Consider the following 22,289-nt stretch of genomic DNA (forward strand, 5'->3'; position numbering starts at 1 on the left):
GATTGTCACGTCACTTAGTAAACTAATTTACCATGCGAATTTTAGTACGTTGAGTATTGTTGAAATATTGTCAAACCGGGTCGGGTCAATCCAGTTTAACCCGACTTGATTTTTGTGCTTGGATGATAGTTGAAAATTTGGAACATTCAAAACTACAGAATAATTAATCTTGTTAGGCAAGATATGTGTAATATCCTAAAAAAGATTGTACAATTTATATAGTTTCTTGGGGCTGCCACGATTTACATCGGAAGTCATAGTGATTGTGAACTTCAAGGCACAAAATTGCTAATTACCTGATTACAGTGACTGTGAACTTTTGCTCGATATTGGTAATTTTATTTATTTATTTTTATGGTGTCTCGAGTGAATTAATTCAGGAATTATTATGATGATATTGAAAGCCCATTTCTCCGAGGCAAGGATGGACCCGCCTTTTGCAATCTCAACATTCTCGGCATTGCCGAGAGGGCGAGTTCTTGAATTTCTTTATTACCCATCTCACCCTCACTCAACGATCGTAATTCCGATTTTACCCCTTTCTACACAAAACCCTATCCCTCTAGACCGGATCTCGACCCGTCAAAAATGACCTGGCTTCATAGAGCCTCTACTAAGCTCTTTGTTATCAAGCAAAGTTGCGAGACGACGTTAAAAATCCTTCAAAGAAGTTGGTTAGGGCTCTTCCGAGCTCACGATGTGTCAATCTATGATTGGATATTGGCTTCTTCGAAATTTATTCTATAATATATATGTCGTGACGCGGTTATAAAAAGCGTTATCGAATCTGGATAGATTAAGCTCCGTCGAGATCTATTTTGAACAAATAACTGGATCCGTCGATTGAAATCGACAATCGCTACTCTTTGAGGTCACTGACGGCAAGTAGTGAGCTGACGTGCTGTCACTTGGAAAATGAGATGGCGTTGCCAGACGGCAAACAGCGAGCTGACATGAGCGCATGAGGCGAGCGAATTTTTTTTAGAGAGAGAGAGAGAGAGAGAGGTCTGATCCGTTATGGGCCGGGCTATGGGCCAAATTAAGGTGGACCCTTTGGGCCTGGACTGTCTAATGGGCTGGCCCAAAACTAGATCCGATGCTGACGGACCGGGCTGGGGCGAGTTGGGCATGGTTTTAAATTTAATGGGTCACATTGGGTGTTTGCAACAATGACCGAATTGGATACTCTACCCCATCCTCTTTTTTTTAATTTATTATTATTTTTATTATTTTTTAAATATTTTTTAGCTACAAAAAAATGCGTATTCCATAGTGAATTTGTCGGCGAAAATATTCAGGTGTCAACGGGAACCACTAAAATCGATCGAGAAAAATGAAGTTAGGAGGTATGAATGTGCAATGTGGGTTCCAACTCGGATGATTAGACATCGGGAAGCGTTCTTCGATATCTCTCATCTCGTTTCGACAGGTAGCAATCGGAAAATGACATGTTCGCTTCACGCTAGCCATGCTACATTTTCATTCGCGATTCGTCCTTGTGCTTTATTTCTCATGTCTATTCTAATCATCCCATTGGTCATTTTCAATCTCTTTAGAGAAATCCTCGTAGTAATGGGGTATGCACTATATTAAATCGCTTTTTGATAGAAAAAGATGAAATGTCAAATCTAGCGACCAGCATACTATGACGATTTATGCCGCGGCAATGCGCGGAGCCTCTCTAGTCAAACGATTCTAATGCCAGACATGCTGTGGAACAAAAGTATTCGGGCATGTATTCTTTCTTCTCCTTTGCATACACCAAGATGTTCTCGAACCTCGGAATGAATAAGTTCTTGAAATCTCATCACGTGTCATAGAGATATAGAAAAAGGATGCTTGATAACTGAATCTGCCGTGCATATGTCAATTCAGTTCTAAACTTTTTAATTTTGCCAATTTGATCATAAAGCTCTACACGAAATTCTAATGTAATTCTTCCTGTTGATTCGAGCATTTTGATTGTGAAATTGGAAATGAGGTGGTATGAGTGCCTTTGTGTGCTACTTCTTGAGGAATGGAATGAGGTCCCGAGAGTAACTTGGAGCCGTCAACCGAAGGGTCTCACCGACGAGAGGAAGCCCGAAAGAACCGGGATGAAAAACGCCATTGCGCTCAGGGTTCTCCCACCCGTAAATTTAGTGAGCGAGCCACGCAACGGTCAGATGATCAATGCCAACACACACGTTCAAATATTTCACATCGCGCGTTTCTCCGAGAAGACGAGGTGGTAACGGAGCGAAGAGGGTGACGATCGATACAAGTTATTCTCTCTCTAATACAAATCTCTCTCTTCTTTTGCTTGCCTGGATTTGTGATTTGCATGCTTTGCTCAAGTTGTGTGGTTTTATATATAAGAAAATACCACCAAAAATCCCAAACTATGCCACTTATGACAAATTTACCTTGAACTTTTTTGTGACACGAAAAATCTCAAACTATGTCACTTATGACTAATTTACCCTGAACTTTTTTTTGTGACACGAAAAACCCCAAACTATGCCACTTGTGACACAGTTACCCCGCAATACTTTGACCCATGGGCATTTTCGTCTTTTTCCTTTTTCTGTTTTTTCTTTTCTTTTCTTATCCGGCAAGGGCAGCCTCGCCCAATGCCGGCGAGGGTCGCCCTCGCCAGATCTGGCGTCGGGCGAGGACAGCCCTTGCCTGAGTCGGGCGAAGTCGCCCGATGCCGGATTTGGCGAGGGCGACTCGCCCGACTCAGGCGAGGGCTGCCCTCGCCGGAAAAGAAAAGAAAAGAAAAAAAGGAAAAAAAACAAAAAAAGGAAAAAGACGAAAATGCCCATGAGCCAAAGTATCGTGGGGCAAATGTGTCATAAGTCGCATAGTTTGAGGTTTTTCGTGTCACAAAAAAAGGTTCAGGGTAAATTTGTCACAATTGATATAATTTGAGGTTTTTGATAGTATTTTCCCTTTATATATTCGCGCATGGAGCGCAATCATGCGTTATAAAATGTAGGTGGTAAGGTCGGTGGCCATGGGTTGACCTCACAAGAATAAGTGCAATAATCTAATGCGTGCTCTTTGGTACTCTTTTGGTACATACACCAAACCGTTTAACGTTTTGTGGTCATGGATGGAACACAAACTCATATAATAACACAAATCACGCGTGCAATTGAGAGAGATCGTTAACTAACCCGTAGTAAATGATGCAAGCTCCTAAGATTATTACCCCTCGAATATGCTTTCCAGGGTTTGATGATCTCACGCACGTATGAATTCACGCTACTTCGAGAATTCGCGAAATTTGCTCGCATACATTGTTGCGCAGCTTGAGATATTTGACAATTACTTCTCCTCCTCCCTCTTTTGTTGTAAATTTGGTCTTGAAACAAAATGGTTTTTTCACAGTACGTGAGGATATGAAAGAACCTTTTTATTGCTCGTAAATGACTACTTGAAGTTCATGAAGGACCTTATATTTTTCCATTTAGATTCACAACAATGTGACCACCACTACAATCAGATTTGCAGTCGCAACAACATGATCGTAACCATACCAGATGATCAGCACGATCCAATTCGAGGTTGTGTCAAGGCGACCGCCACTACTAATGGTACCAACGCGACCGGCACACCTCCTATCTCGCTCTAAGAAATTTACCATGAGTTAAATTTCTGTTAATGAGATGAATTTGGATAGCTTTTTTGTAATCCGTATGGAGCTTACCAAACATAGGTTGAAGGAACTTTTTTTCCTTTCCTTTTTCTTTTTGGGTTGAGAAGGTTGAAGGGATGTTCCTTCCCATCAAACATTCACTTTCAAGTCACGTCAGTCCGGATTTCATTTGAATTTGAAATCGAAACCTAAATAAAGATCCAATCCCAATCATCTTTTTCAAAATCCGATGGACTCCTTGATCGATGTCGAATGATTCTTGTTTGAAGCGTGGAAAAATCTTCACGAGATCGCCCGTGTGTGGACATGTCTGTGAACCTCGATTTCCTTTTCTTATCCTTAATGCGATGATTTCGTTTGTACATCCCGATCTTCCTCTGCAACAATCTCCAACTCCCTCTTAACTTGCGCGCTACTCCAGGGACTCAGAACCGCTCACGATCCTTTAGCTACAATCGCCCCTCGGTCGACGAATGGATCCCTCTCAACTTAGACTTCGACTCCCTAACATATTTCAAGTCGATCGATAGGCGGCCATGTGAATCTCCATCCAAACCCCGTCGTCCATTGCAAACTCACGATCTATCGAGACATTCCATCGATGAGCTTCGCAAGCCAAGCGTATTGTCATTGCTCTCATGGTCGATGAGCTTGTTTAGGCATATGATTAGGAGGGGCTAAAGGTGTAGGATCAAAATTGATTTTAGTGACAATAGCCGGAGGTCAATTTGGTAATTTCCTATAAAGTCCTCCGGCCCCGGCACAAAGATAAAGGGACAGCGATTTGAGGGACCATTTTGGTAATTTCGCAAAGAAGAACTTCTCTAGCTCATAGAGAGAGAGACGACTTCTCTCCTACTCCCCGGCTCCACCACCGTCGCATCAGGAGGAGGCCATCGCCGCCGCCGCCGCCGCCGCCGCCGACAGCCGCGCGGCGCCCGCTCCTCCGGCCCCGGCGCTCCTCTCCGGCCGCCGCTCTCCGACGCCGCCAACTTCCGGCGATCGGTTCTCCCTGGATCAATCCGAATTACCGCCGCGGCGACACCGCAAGCCGGATCCTCGGTTCACGCCATGATCGCGGACGGTTCGTGAAAGCCGCCCGTCGCCGATTACGATGTCGCAGCATCAGCATCAGCAGCACGCTCATGGCAACAGCGGCGGCGGCGGCGGCAATGCCATCATACCGGTGAGCGAGGTGTATTGGTCACTGGTCGATAAAGCCGACAAGAAGTTCTCTAAGATCAGGGACTTGCCCTTCTACGAGCGCCAGAGGTTCGCTCTCTCTCTCTCTCTCTCTCTATCTCTATGAGAATCTGTGTGTGAGCGCGAGGGCGTGTGGCTTAGTGGGTGCGGGGTGATGGTCTGTGCGTGTTCATCTTCCACGTTTGCCGGATGTATTGATTCAGTAGATTAGGAGATGGGTATTAGTAGAGTTCTAGTGATTTATTGTTATCCCTTAGTATTTGTAGCACCGAATTTGTTTGATTCATGAATTAGGAGATGGTATTGGTCGAACTGTGGTGATCTGTTCGTCTGTCTCAGCAAATTGTAGCATCCAATTCAGTTAGTTTTAGCTCTGGTAACTCTAAACATTGGCCCATATGAAGCCTTTTCTCTGTTTATTAACCAAGCCAGATCTTTTCCTGTCATATGTTTGAGATACTTCAGAAAATGGAAGTGGGCTGATTTAATCATTTTACGTTCATTTTGGTAACTTTTCCAGACATGGTAAGAATTCGTCACTTCTTGTTCATGTGTTTTTCCTGTTAAGATTGATTATTTATGGTCATGCTCTGTTAATAGGTATGACACCTACTTCTACAAGGTGTTTAAAGTGTACACTGAACTGTGGAAGTATCAGCAAGAGAATAGGCAGAAGTTGGTGGAAGCTGGGCTCAAGAGATGGGAGATTGGCGAGATCGCGTCCCGGATTGCCCAGCTATATTTTGGGCAGTACATGCGCACGAGCGAAGCGAGTTATTTGTCGGAGTCCTACATATTCTATGAGGCAATTTTGAACCGGGAATATTTTAAGGAGGGATTGTTTCAGGATCTCAATTTGGCCAACAAGCAGCTGAGGTTTCTTGCCCGGTTTTTGATGGTCTGTTTAGTCTTTAACAAGAGAGAAATGGTGAATCAGTTGGTTGGTCAACTAAAATTGTTGGTTGATGAATGCAAGAGAACATTTCAGGTTCTTATTCTTCCCTACTGTGAGTTGTCTACGTGACAGTTTTTTTTTAGTTTGTGGCACTTATGTCTATGATTTTTCTTTGGAGTTTTGCTGAAACCTATATCCAGGATGTTGTCATTGACTACACATCTAGGTTTCTCTTTAATGAGTTCTATGTATGCGTTGGACCTATAGGTTTGTCATCTTGAATAATAGTAGGACATGAAGATGGTCTCACTGAACCAAACTTACCTATACTTCAACTGGAAAAGGAGCAGTTTTCCCTTTCAAAAACAAAAGTTGACTAGAATGTACTGTGCTGAACAGCAACTAGATGCATGTTAGCATTTCAAAGCCTAAAAAATGTGAAGAAGTTGGACAATCTAAAGTTTTTATGGGGCTTTGGCTTGCTTTTGGTTTTTCATATCTAACATTGAATTTTGGGTTTGTGGTATAAACCATGATGTTCTGTAATTGTAGCACTGGGAATCATAGGCGTTTGTCTATTTGACAAAATGATGAATTGTTGCAAAGTGGGTCGTAAATTTTAAGTCGTCTTTTCAGAATCAAGATGCTTTTATCATTTTACACAGTTATTTTTGACACAGCTAAAAAATACAAAAGAAAAAGAAGTGGGGGGAGTGGGAGCAACTTCCTGTTTCTAAGTAGTAGAGGTTGGGTTTCGTGTGGATTATGAATGACCGAACAAGTGGGATCGAATGTCAGAAACCAGAAGTAGAATTGAGGGGAAACTGCGCCAAATAGAATGCCTTAAAAACAGTGGATATCTGATCGATTTAGGAAGAAAGACTATCAATGCTATGATCCTGCACATATATAGGGTATTCTTATCTTCTTGCCACGTGTCTTTAGTTTTAAAATATAGCTATTATTATATTATCGATGGGATGTGCAGTCTATGGTTCTTATGAACCGCAGCTATGTGGGCAGAGGAGGAGCTTTTGACTGAAGGCAAAAAGCCAAAACATTTAGAACTTACAGTGTTTTAGTTTAGTAAAGCACCTGAAACTAATTATAGGAAATTTATCTTGTCCCAAATAAGCTTTCTTGACGCTATCACAGACATATTGGTGATTTATTTACACTATGAGGCCATTTATTTACATTATCTTATGAGAAGTTCAAAAATAAATTCTTGGCAATGCAAAGTTATCGCGATTCTTTATTTTATATAGATTGGGCTTGACATGTGCATGATCTTATTTTCAGGACACTGATTTTAAAGAATGGAAGCTGGTGGTTCAGGAAATTAATAGGTTTTTGAAAGCTGACACGGCTTTTATGAATACCAGGCCTTTGAGATATAGTCTTGCTTTGGATCCCCACACGGATTCTCTGCCACGTGTTGCTGCGTCTATCACAAATAGACATCTGAGATTACGAGATGCAATACTGAGCAGCTATCACCATAATGAGGTAACCCATCAGTTGTTAGACCCCTTTCCTACTTGTTTCTGGGAAGATCTTTGTACCCTTATAGTTATCTTTCCTGCTTTTTTAATCAGGTGAAGTTTTCAGAGCTCACTCTTGACACTTTCAGGATGCTTCAGTGTTTGGAGTGGGAACCAAGTGGCTCATTTTACCAGTCACCTGGAACTAAACTTGGTGCTTCTGGTCATACTCGCACTAGCTGCTCTCAGGATATTGTTGATCATACTTTGCCTCCAAACCCGCGAAAAGCTGTTTTATATCGACCATCAGTGACCCATTTTGTGGCAGTAAGTATATTACGGAGCATAAATCCCCCCACGCATGCACACAGCCCAAGAAAGAAAAATGAATAAAAAGTATTAATATGCAAGAAATCTTATTGGTATGCTACGTATGGAACATGTGAGGTGGCCTCAAAATGTGATGGCAGAACAAAACATCTATGATAGATGCTGGTGTCCCGAGTCAAGCCAGCCTAAAGTCAAAATATTCAATGGTTTGATTAAAATGTTACAGATTATTCATTCTTCATGCCATCATGTTGCACAAACAATGTAGAGGAGTTTTTCCTTTTACAGAAGTTTTCAGGGATTGTGATTTTAGTTACTCTGCTATTTGAAGGTCGTGGTTTATATTGCGATTGTGCTCTTCTTGGACAGGTACTTGCCACTATTTGTGAAGAGCTTCCACCAGATGGAGTTCTTTTACTATATCTGTCAGCTTCAGGTGGGACACTTTTGGATATTTTTTGGCTCATGCTAATGAATTTTTTGCATGTGAAGTACAATCATCAATTATGAGACAACTATTGCATTGCCTCAGGAAGAAGAAGATCTTCCATTTCACTGTCAGCCGGGGTTGGAGCTTTTTCTGATGCTACAGAAAACATAGCGAGAAACCTCCAGACTGTTGGCATATCTTCTGATGAAACGTCTAGTATTACATTTGGCTCCCTAAGTGATGATGTACCTCCGTCTGGACAAAGCAAAGTTGACTGCATGCATCACCGAAGTCCTTGTTTGCAGTTTGGTAATCGTAATAGTGGAGGTAATCTCTGGCAATGGTTGTTGAGATATACTATTCATAAATGTAATGTGTTTGTCTGTTTATGCCTGTGAATATTATATTATCTATCAAGACATGCATTCTGATTGCATTTGACTGTATGAGTTCTTTTCTTAATTGTGACTGTACTAATTCACAGGGCCAGATGTAAAGCATACTGTAATTTTCTTTTGATAGAAGCTCTTGTTGCAGCTTCTGACTTTGTTGAAGCATGTTGCGAAAAAAAAAGCATTGCCAATCTTTGTATAGATCTTGCAAGCTTTAACTTACTTCTAGTGGACTCTTTTGTCAATGGAAACACTCAGCTTAATTTGAAGGAGATGGACATCTTTGAAGAGCTTTGTTAACTGAATTGCTAGGGGTAAAAAGTCGGCTTTTGGCTTTCTCTTAGAGTAAACTTACTTTCTGGGAAGTGCAAAATAATTGTTATCTTTTTTTGTAGGAAAGCCTAATTAGGTACATGGAAATCTATTCTACTGGGCTGTGTTTAGATGATTAGTGCTTTTCCTTTACATAGCTTATGGCCTAATTAATCAATTTCTTTTGTCAATTAATTAATCATGCTGATATTGTCTCATACATTTCTGAATCTTGGTGTCTGTTACTGATATTTTTGCTGGTTAAGACTGTCATAAGACAATACAGAATTTGTGAACTGGAAAAACTTTGCCTTGTATGCCTTCCTGCACATGAACTGCTGGTGCAACATATGGTTTGCATCAAATTACATGCTCATTTCTCATTTTGAGGGTTGAATTTTGAGAATTTAGGGACAAAAAGAGGATCTAGATGATGGAGAGCCAATGTTAAGTAATGTTGTAAAATGGTGATTGGTCTGCATTATTGGTCTTGGAACTTGTGATACTTCCTTTTCTTAATTATTGATCCATACAAAAATTTGGAAGGACAGTTTTCGGGAGATGTTTCATCTGTTATTTATATTTCCAACTTATTTTATGGTACTCATACTGTTGAACTGCTTTTGTAAGTCTTGCAATAATTTATTCCTTTCCCGTAAGAAAAGAGTTAAATACTGTAGATGCTATTCTCCATTAAGAAGTTTCTCCTCCTAATGTCGGACAGTAAACTGTCAGGTTCAAATTGCATATATCCCTGTGACTTACTTCCATTCACAAGGAGGCCACTGGTTTTAGTAATTGACAGCGACAGCAGCATGGCCTTTGAGGTAAGTAAGGGACTAACTAGATCTGCTAACTGCAAGCTTGTAAATATCTATTTTTTCTTGAAAGTAGGTGAGTTAGTGAGCAACCTAAACAATATAACAAGTTAACAACTACGTGTTGCCGGACTGATTCCCATGATCCTTCTTCCATTCTTAATTTCTGGATCCATCGCCCTGTTCAATCGTTAAAAGCCAGTGATTTTGCTAGACTATGGATGCTGTGTGAGTTATGTTACCAGTGATAAAGAATTTTCTTTCTGCTCAGTCCAACGTATTTCTCCTGTTGTGCATGTAATTTTTGTATCATGCTTGAAGTGTCTTGGTGGCATTTATGCAATAATCTTGCGAATTAGGCAATGAAGTGTATGACACAGCAACAACAAACTAAACCTTAGCCCACTAAGTGCGGTTGGCAAGTAATGAAGTGTATGCTACTTGGAGAAGAGAAGCTTTTTCAAGAAATTGTCATTTAATAACTGTGATTCACTAATGGAGGTAATCTCCTACCTTTGAAATATAGCTCCTAAGTGGTAGCAGTCGATGTTAATTATATATTTGAATATAGTTATTTGTTTCTTATTTTATCATGAGGTGATATCAGCTCATTGAGGTTCATTTGGATGGATTGTGTTAGACTGCGGAAGAGTGAGTAAATTAACTACAAGAATGTGTAGGTGTGAAAGTGCACTTATAGATCCATTCACACCACTCTGAAGTAAGAAGCATTTTCAATTAGAAGCATGCCCAAAATATCTTCCTCATACATGGAAGTATAGGCGACAGTCCGACCTCCATGACAGCCTAGATTGAGGTCTCGACGCTGCGACCCTGGCAAGCTCCGACAAAGCTCGCCATGGCTGCCTCGACGAGCTCCATGACTGCCATGTCCAAGCTCTGAATAGAGCTGACATGGTGGATTTAGTTTGTTTGTGCAAATTGTTTTTTTGAAAAGTGAGGATGTAAATTGATATGGATTAGAAAACTTAAGTTGGTTTTTGAAAAATATAGATCCATTCACACCAGTCTAAAGTAAGAGACATTTTCCATTAGAAGCATGCCAAAAGTTTCTTCTCGTACATGAATATTTTTTTTTTTTACCCATCACTACATCTTAGCATCTATTTTCACCTTGTTCTACCATTTTGTTGGTGATCAGGGAGCATGTAAAACATAATTTTTTTTAACATGGGCATACTGTGACAATGCTATTACATTCCTGCCCCTCTTCTAGTGAGAAAACTGGAGTTTGGCATGACGACAGAATAATGTTGACTGCAAGATTGATAGTCCAAAAATCTTTTTGTATCGTGTACCTTTTGGACTAACCTCACAAAAATTAGAGTCCATGTGTTGTCTAAATTATGTGTCCTCCTTGTTCTTCTAACTTTCAAAGGTTTTCTATTTGACTTACTTCTTGTAGAAGTCTGGACTCTGTCTGGTGTAATTTAGCATTACATGGCAAAGTTAGGAATTTCTGTTGATTGCTGTCGTCGCAGGCTATACATGGAGCGGAAAAAGGAGAACCTGCTGCACTTCTTTTATCTCCAAGAAGTTTAGCTCCAACTGTCGCACACGACTTCTCTCGTTGCCCTGGTGGAAGCTTATTTACAATCTTCCTCACAGCTCCGTTGCAGGCATTCTGTATATTGCTAGGTGTTTCAAGCTCAGAAATTCATATGGTATGTAAGAATGAGCCCTTCTCATTCCTCATGCTTTAGTTTTCTTTTTTTTAGTTTCTTTCAATAAGTTAACAGGAATAAAACCATTCAGGAAGTTTTTAGTAAAGCTGAGAAGTTGCTTTCGTCCTCATTGAATGACTGGGGTTTTGCTTTGGCAACATCTGACTCCCTTAATCCTGTCTGGGCACAAATTCTGAATGACCCTTTTTTAAGGCGACTTCTTATCAGGTACTGATCAGTGTCTCTCTGTTGGCTAATTCATTTCTATTACATACATACTTCTCCTGCAAATCGACAACTGATATTTGCTTCTGATCATAGAATTGAGTTTTGTAATGGTGGCCATGTTACTGGGAGAGTCTATGTATAAGTTGGCCTGGTTTCCAACACATGCATATAGATGAGTGTGCAGATTTCAATGCTATTAACAGTTCAAGTTTAGTGGTTCGGTTGTTGGATTAATTAGTTGGCTGAAGATGTGGTCTCTTGCTTGGCTTTCTCATGAGATTGGATGATTCAGACTTTAAGGTCATAGATGGAGTTGGGAAGTTGAATTAATAGGGGTTGTTGAATCCTTCTGTTATGCTCACCCCAACTGACCAAACCCAGACGTGCATGACATGGAAAATTTGTCCATGAGGCTGGATATTTTTTCACTGTTTTTGACATCATCTAATAAGTTTGCTGCGAATTGTGGTGCTCTTCATGAGTAATTAGTTGTATCAAATAGCTAAAACAAATTATCAGTAGTTTCCTTGCTCTCTAGCACTGAAATTATGTTCAGTGATTATCACTCATGCTAAGAGAATAGGGAAAGCAGGTAAGTTTGTTTAATTTACAAAGGATGTAGAGAGACATTTGCAAATATAAGTCCTACATATTTTGGGCTTTCACCTCAACAGTGAATGCATAAGCTGGTTTATGGTTACTTTTTTCGTGGAGATATTATTATGGACTCTCCAAATCAACAGCTCAGATGTTTTGCCATATGTGACTCCATATATGTTACACAGAGATGTTCAGCTGGTTAGTTTTTGTAGTTTTTGTGCAACATAGCTAGCATAGGATATCCAAAGGCGCCAAAGTTAACTTCTTGTAGCTTTCTCAGCTTTGTTGTTGGACACTTAGTTTGAAAAACTTCTGAATACCTGCCTGTTTTTTTGTTCAGCTGAATCCCTGTTTACACAGCTTAATTGTATGCTAAATTTCAATTATCTGGCATGTCCATATTTGATCATCATGAAAAAGTCACCTGGTCCTAAAGATTTGAAAGATTGTCTTACCCTTCGTATCATAGACCTATCTTTCTGGAAGTTATGATTGTCAAAACCTTACACCAGATTAGAAAAGGCTGGTCGATATGTTGGTGTATTGGTAAGGGAACAACGAGGCTTTTAAGCAGCCTACCTCAAGAAAAGAGCGGCTTTCGCTCAGTGATGAAAAGCTCTCCAATCTACTCCCTCACATTACATTCTTTTTCATTGTCTTGTGCATTGTGTGCTAATGTTTTGAAACTGCACTGGAGTGGCCAAACCAGTTCTTGGATGCTTCTTTATTTTGCTTTCACCCGAGTAAAACATTGGTCAAAAGTAGGTTTTACCCGGTTCGATTGGCCAAACTAGTGAATATATCAATGTGGTTTGACCGGATTAAGCTTTTTAGTAATACTGGAGAATTGGGCTGTAAAACTAATACAGTTCAAAGCATTGGGATGCGGCAGGTTTTGTGGGGCTATTTCTTTGACTTGCAATGAATTGTTACCAGTCACTATTCTCTTTGAACTTATTTTACAGTTGGATTCTAGCAATTTAGCTTCTGAGAGGTGATAGTTTTCTGGCGAGAGTGTACAGAGCGCCTTTTGACGAAGTATCTTTCGAATGATTATATAACATGCACGTTTTGCTTCAGGCTTTTCTCATCTCTCTTTTCCTTTTCTTTGTCCATTTCTTGTGCAGATTTCTATTTTGCCAGGCAGTATTGAGTCTGTATATCCCAACCTCAGGTAAGGAGGAGTTTCTTCCCAAGTGTCTGCCCAGTCTTCCCAAGTCCGTCACTCCTACAAGTGTCGCAGTCCAAAGCGTAGTCCGGCAGATCGCTAGCATCTTCTCCATCGACAAGAAGTTCAACTTTTCCGGAGCAATCCCCGTGTCTGAATCCGGAGAAAGTGAATCAGAGTCAATCGCATCTTCTTGATGATTCTCTAGCGCGCAGATTATCTAGTGTGTTCAGACCACATGGCTCGTATAACATGCTGCTAAATTTAGGTGGCTGTCCATTCAGATTCGTCGCGTTTGCGTTTTGGGTGGTTCCAAGTTTGTGTCGAGTGGCCTCTTCTTCTGTTTCGAGGGGAACGATCCCGGTACATACCAAGTCTGTACGTCGACGGTCTGCGAAAGGTAGGATTTACACAGGGTTTATGCATATTTTTCGAAAGTAGCGAATTCGAGGGAGCAAAAATGCAAGGATTTTGTTTGGCTCCTGCCAGTAGTAGCTTTACCAAAATAGATTTTGATTTTTGAGCTTCATGCGACAATGTTGCTTATCAGCTAATGATCTTCTGTGTTCAACGTTGCGCACTAACATATATGCAAGAGACCGTTCACAAATAATGTCGCTCCTTTAAGAGATGCACTAAGTCGAGGCCGTAGATACCCACCGATATACAAATGATACGACATCAGTCGGTCGCGTTCAAATTATGATTCCGGTTCAATCTATCATTCACTTGTCTTGTCACATAGCTTTCCCTCTTCCAATAGCAACTTCATTTTCGACACGGCAACTCAACATGTTAATCTAATAATCACTCGCACGTTCATAAGCAGAGATGATCGGTTTCGGGATGAGTAGATTTTCATCCTGGTTCGGTTCTTAATTTGTGGAGTTAGAAATCGGTCCAATCGGTCGTGGAATCGGTAATTTTTTTTTTAATTTCTTCTATTCTCCTCTAGAGAATAAAAGATCAAAAAAATTAAGAATAAAAAATTTAGAAGCCTTGGCAGGTCTGTCGTTCCGATTTCTTATGTGGAACCGGGAATCGGACCAATTATTCTCGGTCTTGAGAACTGGATTGGTTAATCTTGATCCCAAATTTTTGAAATCGAGAGTCAGACCTATCTTTTTGGGAACCACCCAGAATCGGTGCTCGGCCAGCTCAGTCACCGATGCATATCCCCCGTTCACAATGGTCTTTTTCCTTAAGGATGAGTAGTTCCAGGTTCCGTACAGGTTCCACCTGGAACCTAGAACCTATCAAAGGAACATGTTCCTCATTTTTTGGAACCTAGAACTTGCTTTATATATCTTGGAACCTGAAACCTATTCTATAGGAGGTTCCAAGGTCGGTTTTAGGGTCCAACCAGGTTTTCATCTGTATTATTAATTAAATAATTGCAGCGAATCATCGCACTATCATTTGTTGTTACGATTCACCGACCACAACTTATATTTAGACACACGAAAAATATAAAATATTAACATGAAAGCTCAGGCCAGCGGTTCCAGATTATACACACCGCAGGATCATGAGAAGACACAGATCAAGAAAAAACAAAAAAAAAAAACTCGTTTAAAGTTTCAGGTTCTAGATTCGCGATTCCACCTAGAACCTGGAACATCGGGTGCCCTAATTTTTGGAAGCTGAAACCAGATTTCATGGTCTACCCTAAATTCACACACTCGTTTGCTCAACCTCAATAGCAACTTTTAGCTCAACGATCAAGAGAGAAAATTTAAAGAGCTCGCTCTTCTTGTAAAACACCAGGACAACCGTCACAGTTCGTCAGGCCACAAGCCCTCGTGGAAGCCCACCGCTCCGTCGCCGAGGTTCGATACACGCGGCGGCATTCGGATTCCGACCGATCATGGCCGGAACCGGCGGCAGCCCTCCTCCTCCTCCTCCTCCCGGCCCTCTCCGCCTGCTCCTCTTCCTCCTCCTCTCCTCGCTTCTCGCGGCTCCGGCGGCCCTCGCCAAGTCCCGCTTCCCGATCTCCGTAAGCCCCCCCGCGCGCGACGCGTTCTTGAATTTTTTTTTCCCTTCTTGGTCGGCTGGAATTTCTGGGTTGATTTCTCGTGCGTTTTTTTTGCCGTTCTGTTTCGTCTTCCTCGGACTAGGACAACGAGATCAGGCAGAAGAAGAACGAGTGTTATGCTGATATAGAGAGGTAATTCCATTGCCCATCTCTTTTACGCGAGAACAAAAAGCTTGGGAAATGGGGGGATGCTAATTTGTAATGTTGCATCGGTGCACCCTTTTGATATCTTGTGCGATGGGCGGTTGGATGCTGCAATTTTTTCGATGGATGGCGGAGACTTGGGGTTTTGGGGGGTTCACGGTTGTTGGAACAAGTTGAATTCAGCTTGAGGGAGCTGTTGTTCCCCTGTCCCGTGTGGAATATGCTAATTGGCTTCTCGATGAACGATATCACCGGTTCAATGTGATCCGGTCGTGCTGCGTCGCATTTATTGTCTTACCACAGCTTCAATTAGTGAACTTTGTGTTCATCCTTATTGTCTGGTGGATAAAACTGAATAAATTCAAATGCAATCATCCATCTGTATGTTGCTGTCATCCCATTGTTAATTTGATTTAACATCCACGTTCCACGCATGAACTCATTCTTTACCCCTTATGTTGAACTAATAGCATGCAACCCTCTGTACTTAGACGATTTGTAAGGAGCAAGAAGCACTTGTCTAATCAACCTACCCAACTTAAAATTCTACATATTTTTGTATTCATATCTTTATAACCTTTGAACATTAGATCAAATAGCAAAATTCCAGACCTTTGAGTAGCTCACTGTAATAATAATAGCTGTTCCTGCCTTTTTACTAGTGTTACAGAACTCACTGCATATGTACTACACTTCTTGCTTCCTTTTCAATTTCCTTGCTAGTCTTGGGCCAAATCTTAGCTTATGCTTGTGGGTACGTGTTAAAGCATTTAAATATTATAATGTCATTCATCTGTTAATATAAGATTTCATATGGATTGTCAGTAAGCCCACCAATTTCTACATGGCTCACAATCCATCTTGTGACTCTAGTTAGTCCCTCCATACAAGTGCAAAGTGATAAAGACTCACGGCATATCTGCGATGCAAATCTCTTGTGAAGGGGTGTTCATAAATATATTCGATTAGAGAAATGTCCATCACTTTTGCATGACTCTCCACATTTTCTATTCTTGCAGCGGCTTATGGGGTTGGCAATGCAAGTCTTCAATGATAGCAAAGGAAAATTGTGCTTTGAAATGCCTTTCTCCAACTTGTTATGAGATTGTCTATGAAAGTGATCCAGTAAGAGGAACCTCCATTAAGTCTCGCTATATCTTTTATTCAAACCCTTACATATTCTAGCTTTTTTTAATACATATAGGGATGTGTTCATTTTGTAGCTTGAAGAAGGAGAGAAAGACTTTACACGGGGCCAGGAATACAAATACTGCATGCATAAGTAAGTTCTATCTTGTAGATACTCATTTTGGCGGTGATAAAAATAACTAATTAAATTATTTATTAATTTACATATGCTTGTGGAATAAACATGAAAATCTATATTGTGTATGAAGGCAGGTAGACTCATTGATACTAAGGCGTAGTTGTCCCCAAGTAGTTTTGAGTGTTTAATTTCTTTCTTAGTCTTTTTACGTAGTAAGGTCTATAATTAGTGGTTATGTGATATGCATGCGACATTTGATGAGGTTAAATACTCGTGATCGAAAGAGTTAATCTAAGTTCGAGTTCTAGTTATATCTGGAACACAATAAATAAATAGTCTTTAAGACACTTTGTAGCCGGATGTCTTATTCTAAATGCATTTTGGCTTCTAAGCCCCAGAATATCAGCTTTCTTTTCTATTACTATTCGACTATATTTTGCTTCTAGTTCTTTCAGCTGCCTTTTATATTTTCAGCGACTAACTACTATGACATATGGTGTATGTTGTTGGTAGGACATATAATAGAAAGTTGAAAATTGTCTTATCCGCTTAACTATCCCATATAATAGTTGATGAATAGAAGATTCTTTGCTTAGATTTATACAGGGATGAGCGTCGAGTACATCATAAGGTTAAATGAGATGGTTTCACTTAAAATCTAGAATGGACGTTTGAAGCTGTTTGTGCATAAGAATAGGATGATTCATGTTGAAGTACTTTGATAGATAGCTTCTGTTTTTGATGTAATGTTGTGATATTAACCCTCTTGAATCTGGAGTTATTGGAGGAGTATCTTTTAGGTATTATGAGGTTGTCAGCCAATAGGAATATTAAGGAAGGGATAAGTGATCGTAATCTACGAGAAATTAGTAGAAAGATCCATTTGATGACGTTATCTCCATCGCCTGATATTCGGGTTTCAATGGGCTTTGCATGAAGTTTCTTTCCATCTAATATCTTAATCTTTTGGGGTGGACATTCAAATAGATGAAATAGGAGTGCTATGTCATCTTTAGTAGGTTATTAGCTCAAGTGTAAAAGTTGAAACAAGTTCTGAGTTTTTTTGGAAACAAGTTCCGAGTTCAAATGAGGAAAAAAAGGAAGTTTATTATTGGAGGTTTAGGGTGGCCTGTCCTTGATAATAAATTTGTGGCTGTTGTAACCCAACTTAGAAGCTAAAAATATAATCTGTTACATAATAAAAAGATTTAGTATGACTCTAGGTTTAACAAGATAAATGTTTTAAACATTAGAGTTATTCAAACATTATGTTACGGTTATAGTCAAAGCTAAAGCCACAGCTACCCCAATGACACACTTATGATTTTGCTTGCAAAACTATTGCGTCCTTTCAAGGACCCTTGAGTGCTGCTGGATATAAGTTAGCAGTCTTGCTTTAGGTGTGGTATCCTGCTAAGGCAACCGTTGAAGCTCTTGCCATGGCCTTTTTATGAGACATGCACAAATCATCCGGAAAAGTGTGGAAGCCTCAGAAGTTACAACAAACCCCAGTTTTCTCTAGCAAACTTTAAAAGTAGGAAATCTAATCCTTTACCAAATCATGCAGCGACAATTATATCACCCTCTCTATCTTTCTCCATTCACTCCAATAAAATAATGAACGGACAAAAGATACAAGTGAGAAAATTAGAATGTACGAAAAGTCAGCAAGAGCAAAGCAAGAGTGATCTTCGACAACTCTCACCATGCAGAGTTTAAACAATGAGCAAACAACTTCAACCCCTCACTCGTGGGTAGAAACAATGTAAAATTCAGTAGAACGGGTGAGACAATTTAATGAGCAAGACAGAAGAAACACCATGGGTTTCACATTAAAAAATTCCCTCTACTAGAATGTCAATCAAGTACGTACAGTACCAAAGTCATAGATTAGTCAGAATAAAGATTAAGGAATTAGAAACCTGGCAAAATGATATTGTCAGCACAATATTTGATGATGTCTCTATTTGTGAGAATGAGGAGAAATTTATTAAGCCGATTACTTTTGCCCTATTTGTTGGTTAACAGTGACACTTTGTCCCAGTTGCCTTGTGACAATTTTTGCTTTTGTCAGCTAGAGAAAGATGCTCAAACCAAATCATCATCAGCCTCTACAGCTGTCTTGATTTTCTCTTTTCGCTTTAGGGAATATAATGCCCACCTAGAACGGAGATGGGCTTTCCGACAGAATGTGCCTATCCTTTAATATACTACAACCAATCTCCCTATGCTTCGCATCTGAAATTTACGTGCTCTGTCATTGAGCTGAAAAACTTTATACCAGGCATGCGGTCTTCTTTCTCACCTTGTAAAATTTCGTGAACTAGGATCTCTGTTAGAAGTCTCCAGCCCCTAAGAGAGGAAACATATATCCAAGGATTCTTTCCTTTCAACAGTTACTTTTGCAGCATCACTTTTGGCCTTACTCAAAACCTCAACTGAAAATTCTCAATCACTTGCAGTTCTAGAGGTTCTGTGATATCTCTTTATAATTTCATTGCTGAAAATTCCAATTGCATTTTTATGTGAAATGGCTGATTACATAGAAGTGTACACGCGTCCCTTGTGGAACTGAGGATCATTTTCCTTGCACGTGAATTGTTCTGTTGAGATGGATGGTAAACACAGCACAGTGTTTGGGCTATATTTGGGTAGGCACTTGCGGCATTTTAAAAGGTGGTAGGTCCAGTGAGAAACTGTCGATCCACACTTCTGAGTGTAAACTTTCCCACTACTGGTTTCTGATGGAATTTCACGTCCTTCCTATATTGACATCATCTCATATCTTTCAGCGGATTTTCTTGCTGTCATGCTTTTCCATCTGTCTTTTCGGGGCAAAGTACTCTTTTATATCTATTAGACACCATCTTATTTCATTTGTTTCTGTGCTTCCCAGGTTATCACTTGGAGAGAGCATTGAAGGCATCAGAGGATCGTTTGATTAATTAGGCAACTTTGACATCATTTCAGATCTAATATTCTTGGAGAGAGTTGGCTATAAGCAAAACTTGTGGATACCTTTGGCTATGTTACTTCTGGCCCTGATATTGTGATAGAGGGTATGTTGGTTGTAGCAAAGTACACAAAAGAAATCGGTCTGGGTTTCTTTATGGAACAAATGGTGTCGATGATAACTCATGTATCACTTTGTCTGGTCACAAAGGCACCATGATTGTAACCCGTTTGGTTCAGCTTTCGGCCTAGCATTGGCCAAATGCTAGCATTTGGAATGCCGAAAGCCCAAAGCTGGTCCAGACCAGCTTTGGGCTTTCGGCCTACCACATCCCAAACTACCCTCACTCAAATTTTAATATTCTGATTTTGCCTCCTTGTTACTGTTTATTTTCTTCACAAAAGCATGGCCAACGAGAGCGGACGATGACACCGGATTTGGACGGCAAAGGGCCGGCGAGGTCGCCCGACCCAGGCGACGGTCGCCTGAGGTTGGGCGACTGCCCAGGCGCCGTCGGCCTGGGTCGCATGACCCCAGGCGGCTATCGGCTTGGGTCATGCGACCCCAAGCGATGTTGGCCTGGGTCGCGACCTTAGGGGGCCGTCACCTAGGGTCGCAAGAGTCTAGGCGACGGCGCTTGGGTCGTGCAACCTTAGGCCTTGTCGCTTGAGGTTGGGCGACCCTCACCGGGGGTCGCCCGAGGTTGGGCGATGATCGCTGGCGCCAGATCTGGCTCGTCGGCAGTCGTAACCCTTCGTCGGCTTGGGCGAAGGGTAATTTTTTTTTTAAATAAAAAAAGGTTCCCAAAGTCCTTTGCAAAAAAAAAAAATAGCCAAATAATACTTTGGCCAAAGTAGTTTTACAAAGAATTTTTTAACCTAAAGGTATTTGTATTTTCTAAAGGGGTTTTAACTTAAAGGTATTTGCATTCTTCAAATGGGCTTTAACATAAAAAATTACTAAATGCCATTTGCATTTTCTCAAGGGGCTTTAACCTAAAGATATTTGCATTCTTCAAAGGTCCTTTCCCAAAGTTGATCCACCAAGGGTACTCAAGCTCAGCTGATGCTGATTTGAGAATGACATCAGAGTTTAATCTGTTTCTTGAATGGGGTCTAGATGTTGCGAAGTAGATTACTACGGAACTTTATTATGTTGCAAATATGTCTGCCCTGTACTCTTTTTATTGGTAAGTTAACGTCAGTTCAGGTCTGCATCTTCTTGTATTGTGATTCTCAAACCCCAGTATTCATGCAGAAATTTTTGACTAGTTGGTGTGGCTTAATTACCAAAAAAGATCTAAAATTGTTAAATGTTTTCATGAAATTTAGAAGAAAAAAATAGGATAAAGCAAAGAGATGATAAAATAAAGGAGAATGAAGGGCAAAGTCGAAGGAAAAAAACAGTGAATATGAAAGTAATGCTCAGGGAAGAACAGGGCTGTGGTTGCACTACTTCGGGAAAGGTGTCGTGGATAAACCTTTGAGAAAGGTATTAAATCCAGAGGTTGCTTCATCTTTGCTAAAGAAAATAAATGGCGCAAACAGCAATTCTTGTTCACACGTTACATTCAGATCACGAATGTGTTAAGTCGTTCCGTTCCAAGACATTATATGTTGAGCGAGCTTGAATGTGTCAATTTATGTCGCTTTTGGATGGATCAAAATCTCTGTCTTATAATTATGCCCGATGGTGTCGGTAGCTATCCAATGTGTGTCGAAACCAATGTGCGGTAATTTTGGTAAAGCGGATATACCCTAGGCAATACATAGAAGTGTCGAAAGACGTGGCATGCTTGCTTGACTCTGACTTTATGTAAGGAAAATTCATAGAAACACGTCTCTGTCGTTATTTTACTTGTGAGTTGGGTAAATTTTCTCCACCAAAGTCCAAAGAAAATTAACATTTATGAGCTCCTCTGCTCAACGGAATAGCATGTCCCATCTATTATGAAATGAGCCCGAATAGTTAGGCACTTAAATAATTCGATGTATATTGAGAAAATGACACAAATAGTCCCTCAACTTGGACTTAATATGCAATGTGATCCATGAATTTTCAATTTGTTCAATATGGTCCCTGAACTTTAATCCAGTGTGCAATATCATTCATGAACTTTTAATATGTTCAATGTAATCCCTGAACTTTTGGTACATGTTCAATTTATTTTTGGATTATATGAAAATATTCAATATTGTCCTTGAATTTGAATGAATTGAAGGATGATATTGGACATTTTCATATAATTAGAGGCTGGATTGAACATTAAATGTCCAAGGACCACATCAAACAAATTAAAAGTTCCGAGATCACATTGCATATTAGGTTAAAGTTTAGGGACTACATTAAACAAATTGAAAGTTTAGGGATCGCATTACACATTGGGTCAAAGTTCATGGATCATTTGTATAATAATCCCCTCTATTTTTGACCAATTCCGTGGAGCCAGTCAAAGCAATCATCAATGACAATAGTTTTGTTCGTGACAAATCAATTTTTTGGTCTGCCACTACAAAAAAACATGTAATTTGCGACGGAAATTTTCCGTCGAAAATTTGCGACGAAATTAGCGACGAAATTTGGGATGGCTAACACTACAAAAAAACATGTAATTTGCGACGGAAATTTTCCGTAGGAAATTTGCGACGAAATTTGCGACGGATTATATTTTCCGTCGCAAATTAACGACGGTTTATTTCCGT

General features: G+C 40.2%; 2 protein-coding genes across 2 annotated transcripts; both read left to right on the forward strand.

Annotated features, from left to right (window-relative positions):
* Positions 1–4,490: 4,490 nt before the first annotated feature.
* On the forward strand, positions 4,491–13,717 carry LOC115688984 (uncharacterized). The gene is made up of 10 exons (XM_030614951.2): positions 4,491–4,915; positions 5,447–5,834; positions 7,044–7,250; positions 7,340–7,552; positions 7,925–7,991; positions 8,088–8,312; positions 9,425–9,516; positions 11,010–11,192; positions 11,284–11,420; positions 13,148–13,717. The coding sequence occupies exons 1-10, from the start codon at positions 4,758–4,760 to the stop codon at positions 13,383–13,385; spliced, it is 1,908 nt and encodes a 635-aa protein (XP_030470811.1). The 5' UTR covers positions 4,491–4,757; the 3' UTR covers positions 13,386–13,717.
* Positions 13,718–14,931: 1,214 nt separating this feature from the next.
* Positions 14,932–19,865, forward strand: LOC115688986 (uncharacterized). The gene is made up of 5 exons (XM_030614954.2): positions 14,932–15,184; positions 15,306–15,355; positions 16,387–16,492; positions 16,591–16,649; positions 19,531–19,865. Exons 1-5 carry the CDS (start codon positions 15,056–15,058, stop codon positions 19,577–19,579), a joined length of 393 nt encoding a protein of 130 aa, XP_030470814.1. The 5' UTR covers positions 14,932–15,055; the 3' UTR covers positions 19,580–19,865.
* The last annotated feature ends 2,424 nt before the right edge of the window (positions 19,866–22,289 follow it).

The sequence above is a fragment of the Syzygium oleosum genome, unplaced genomic scaffold, assembly GCF_021117445.2.
Source record: "Syzygium oleosum isolate NSW1041296 unplaced genomic scaffold, Sole_v2.1 Sole_v2.14, whole genome shotgun sequence".
Classification (NCBI taxonomy): domain Eukaryota; kingdom Viridiplantae; phylum Streptophyta; class Magnoliopsida; order Myrtales; family Myrtaceae; genus Syzygium; species Syzygium oleosum.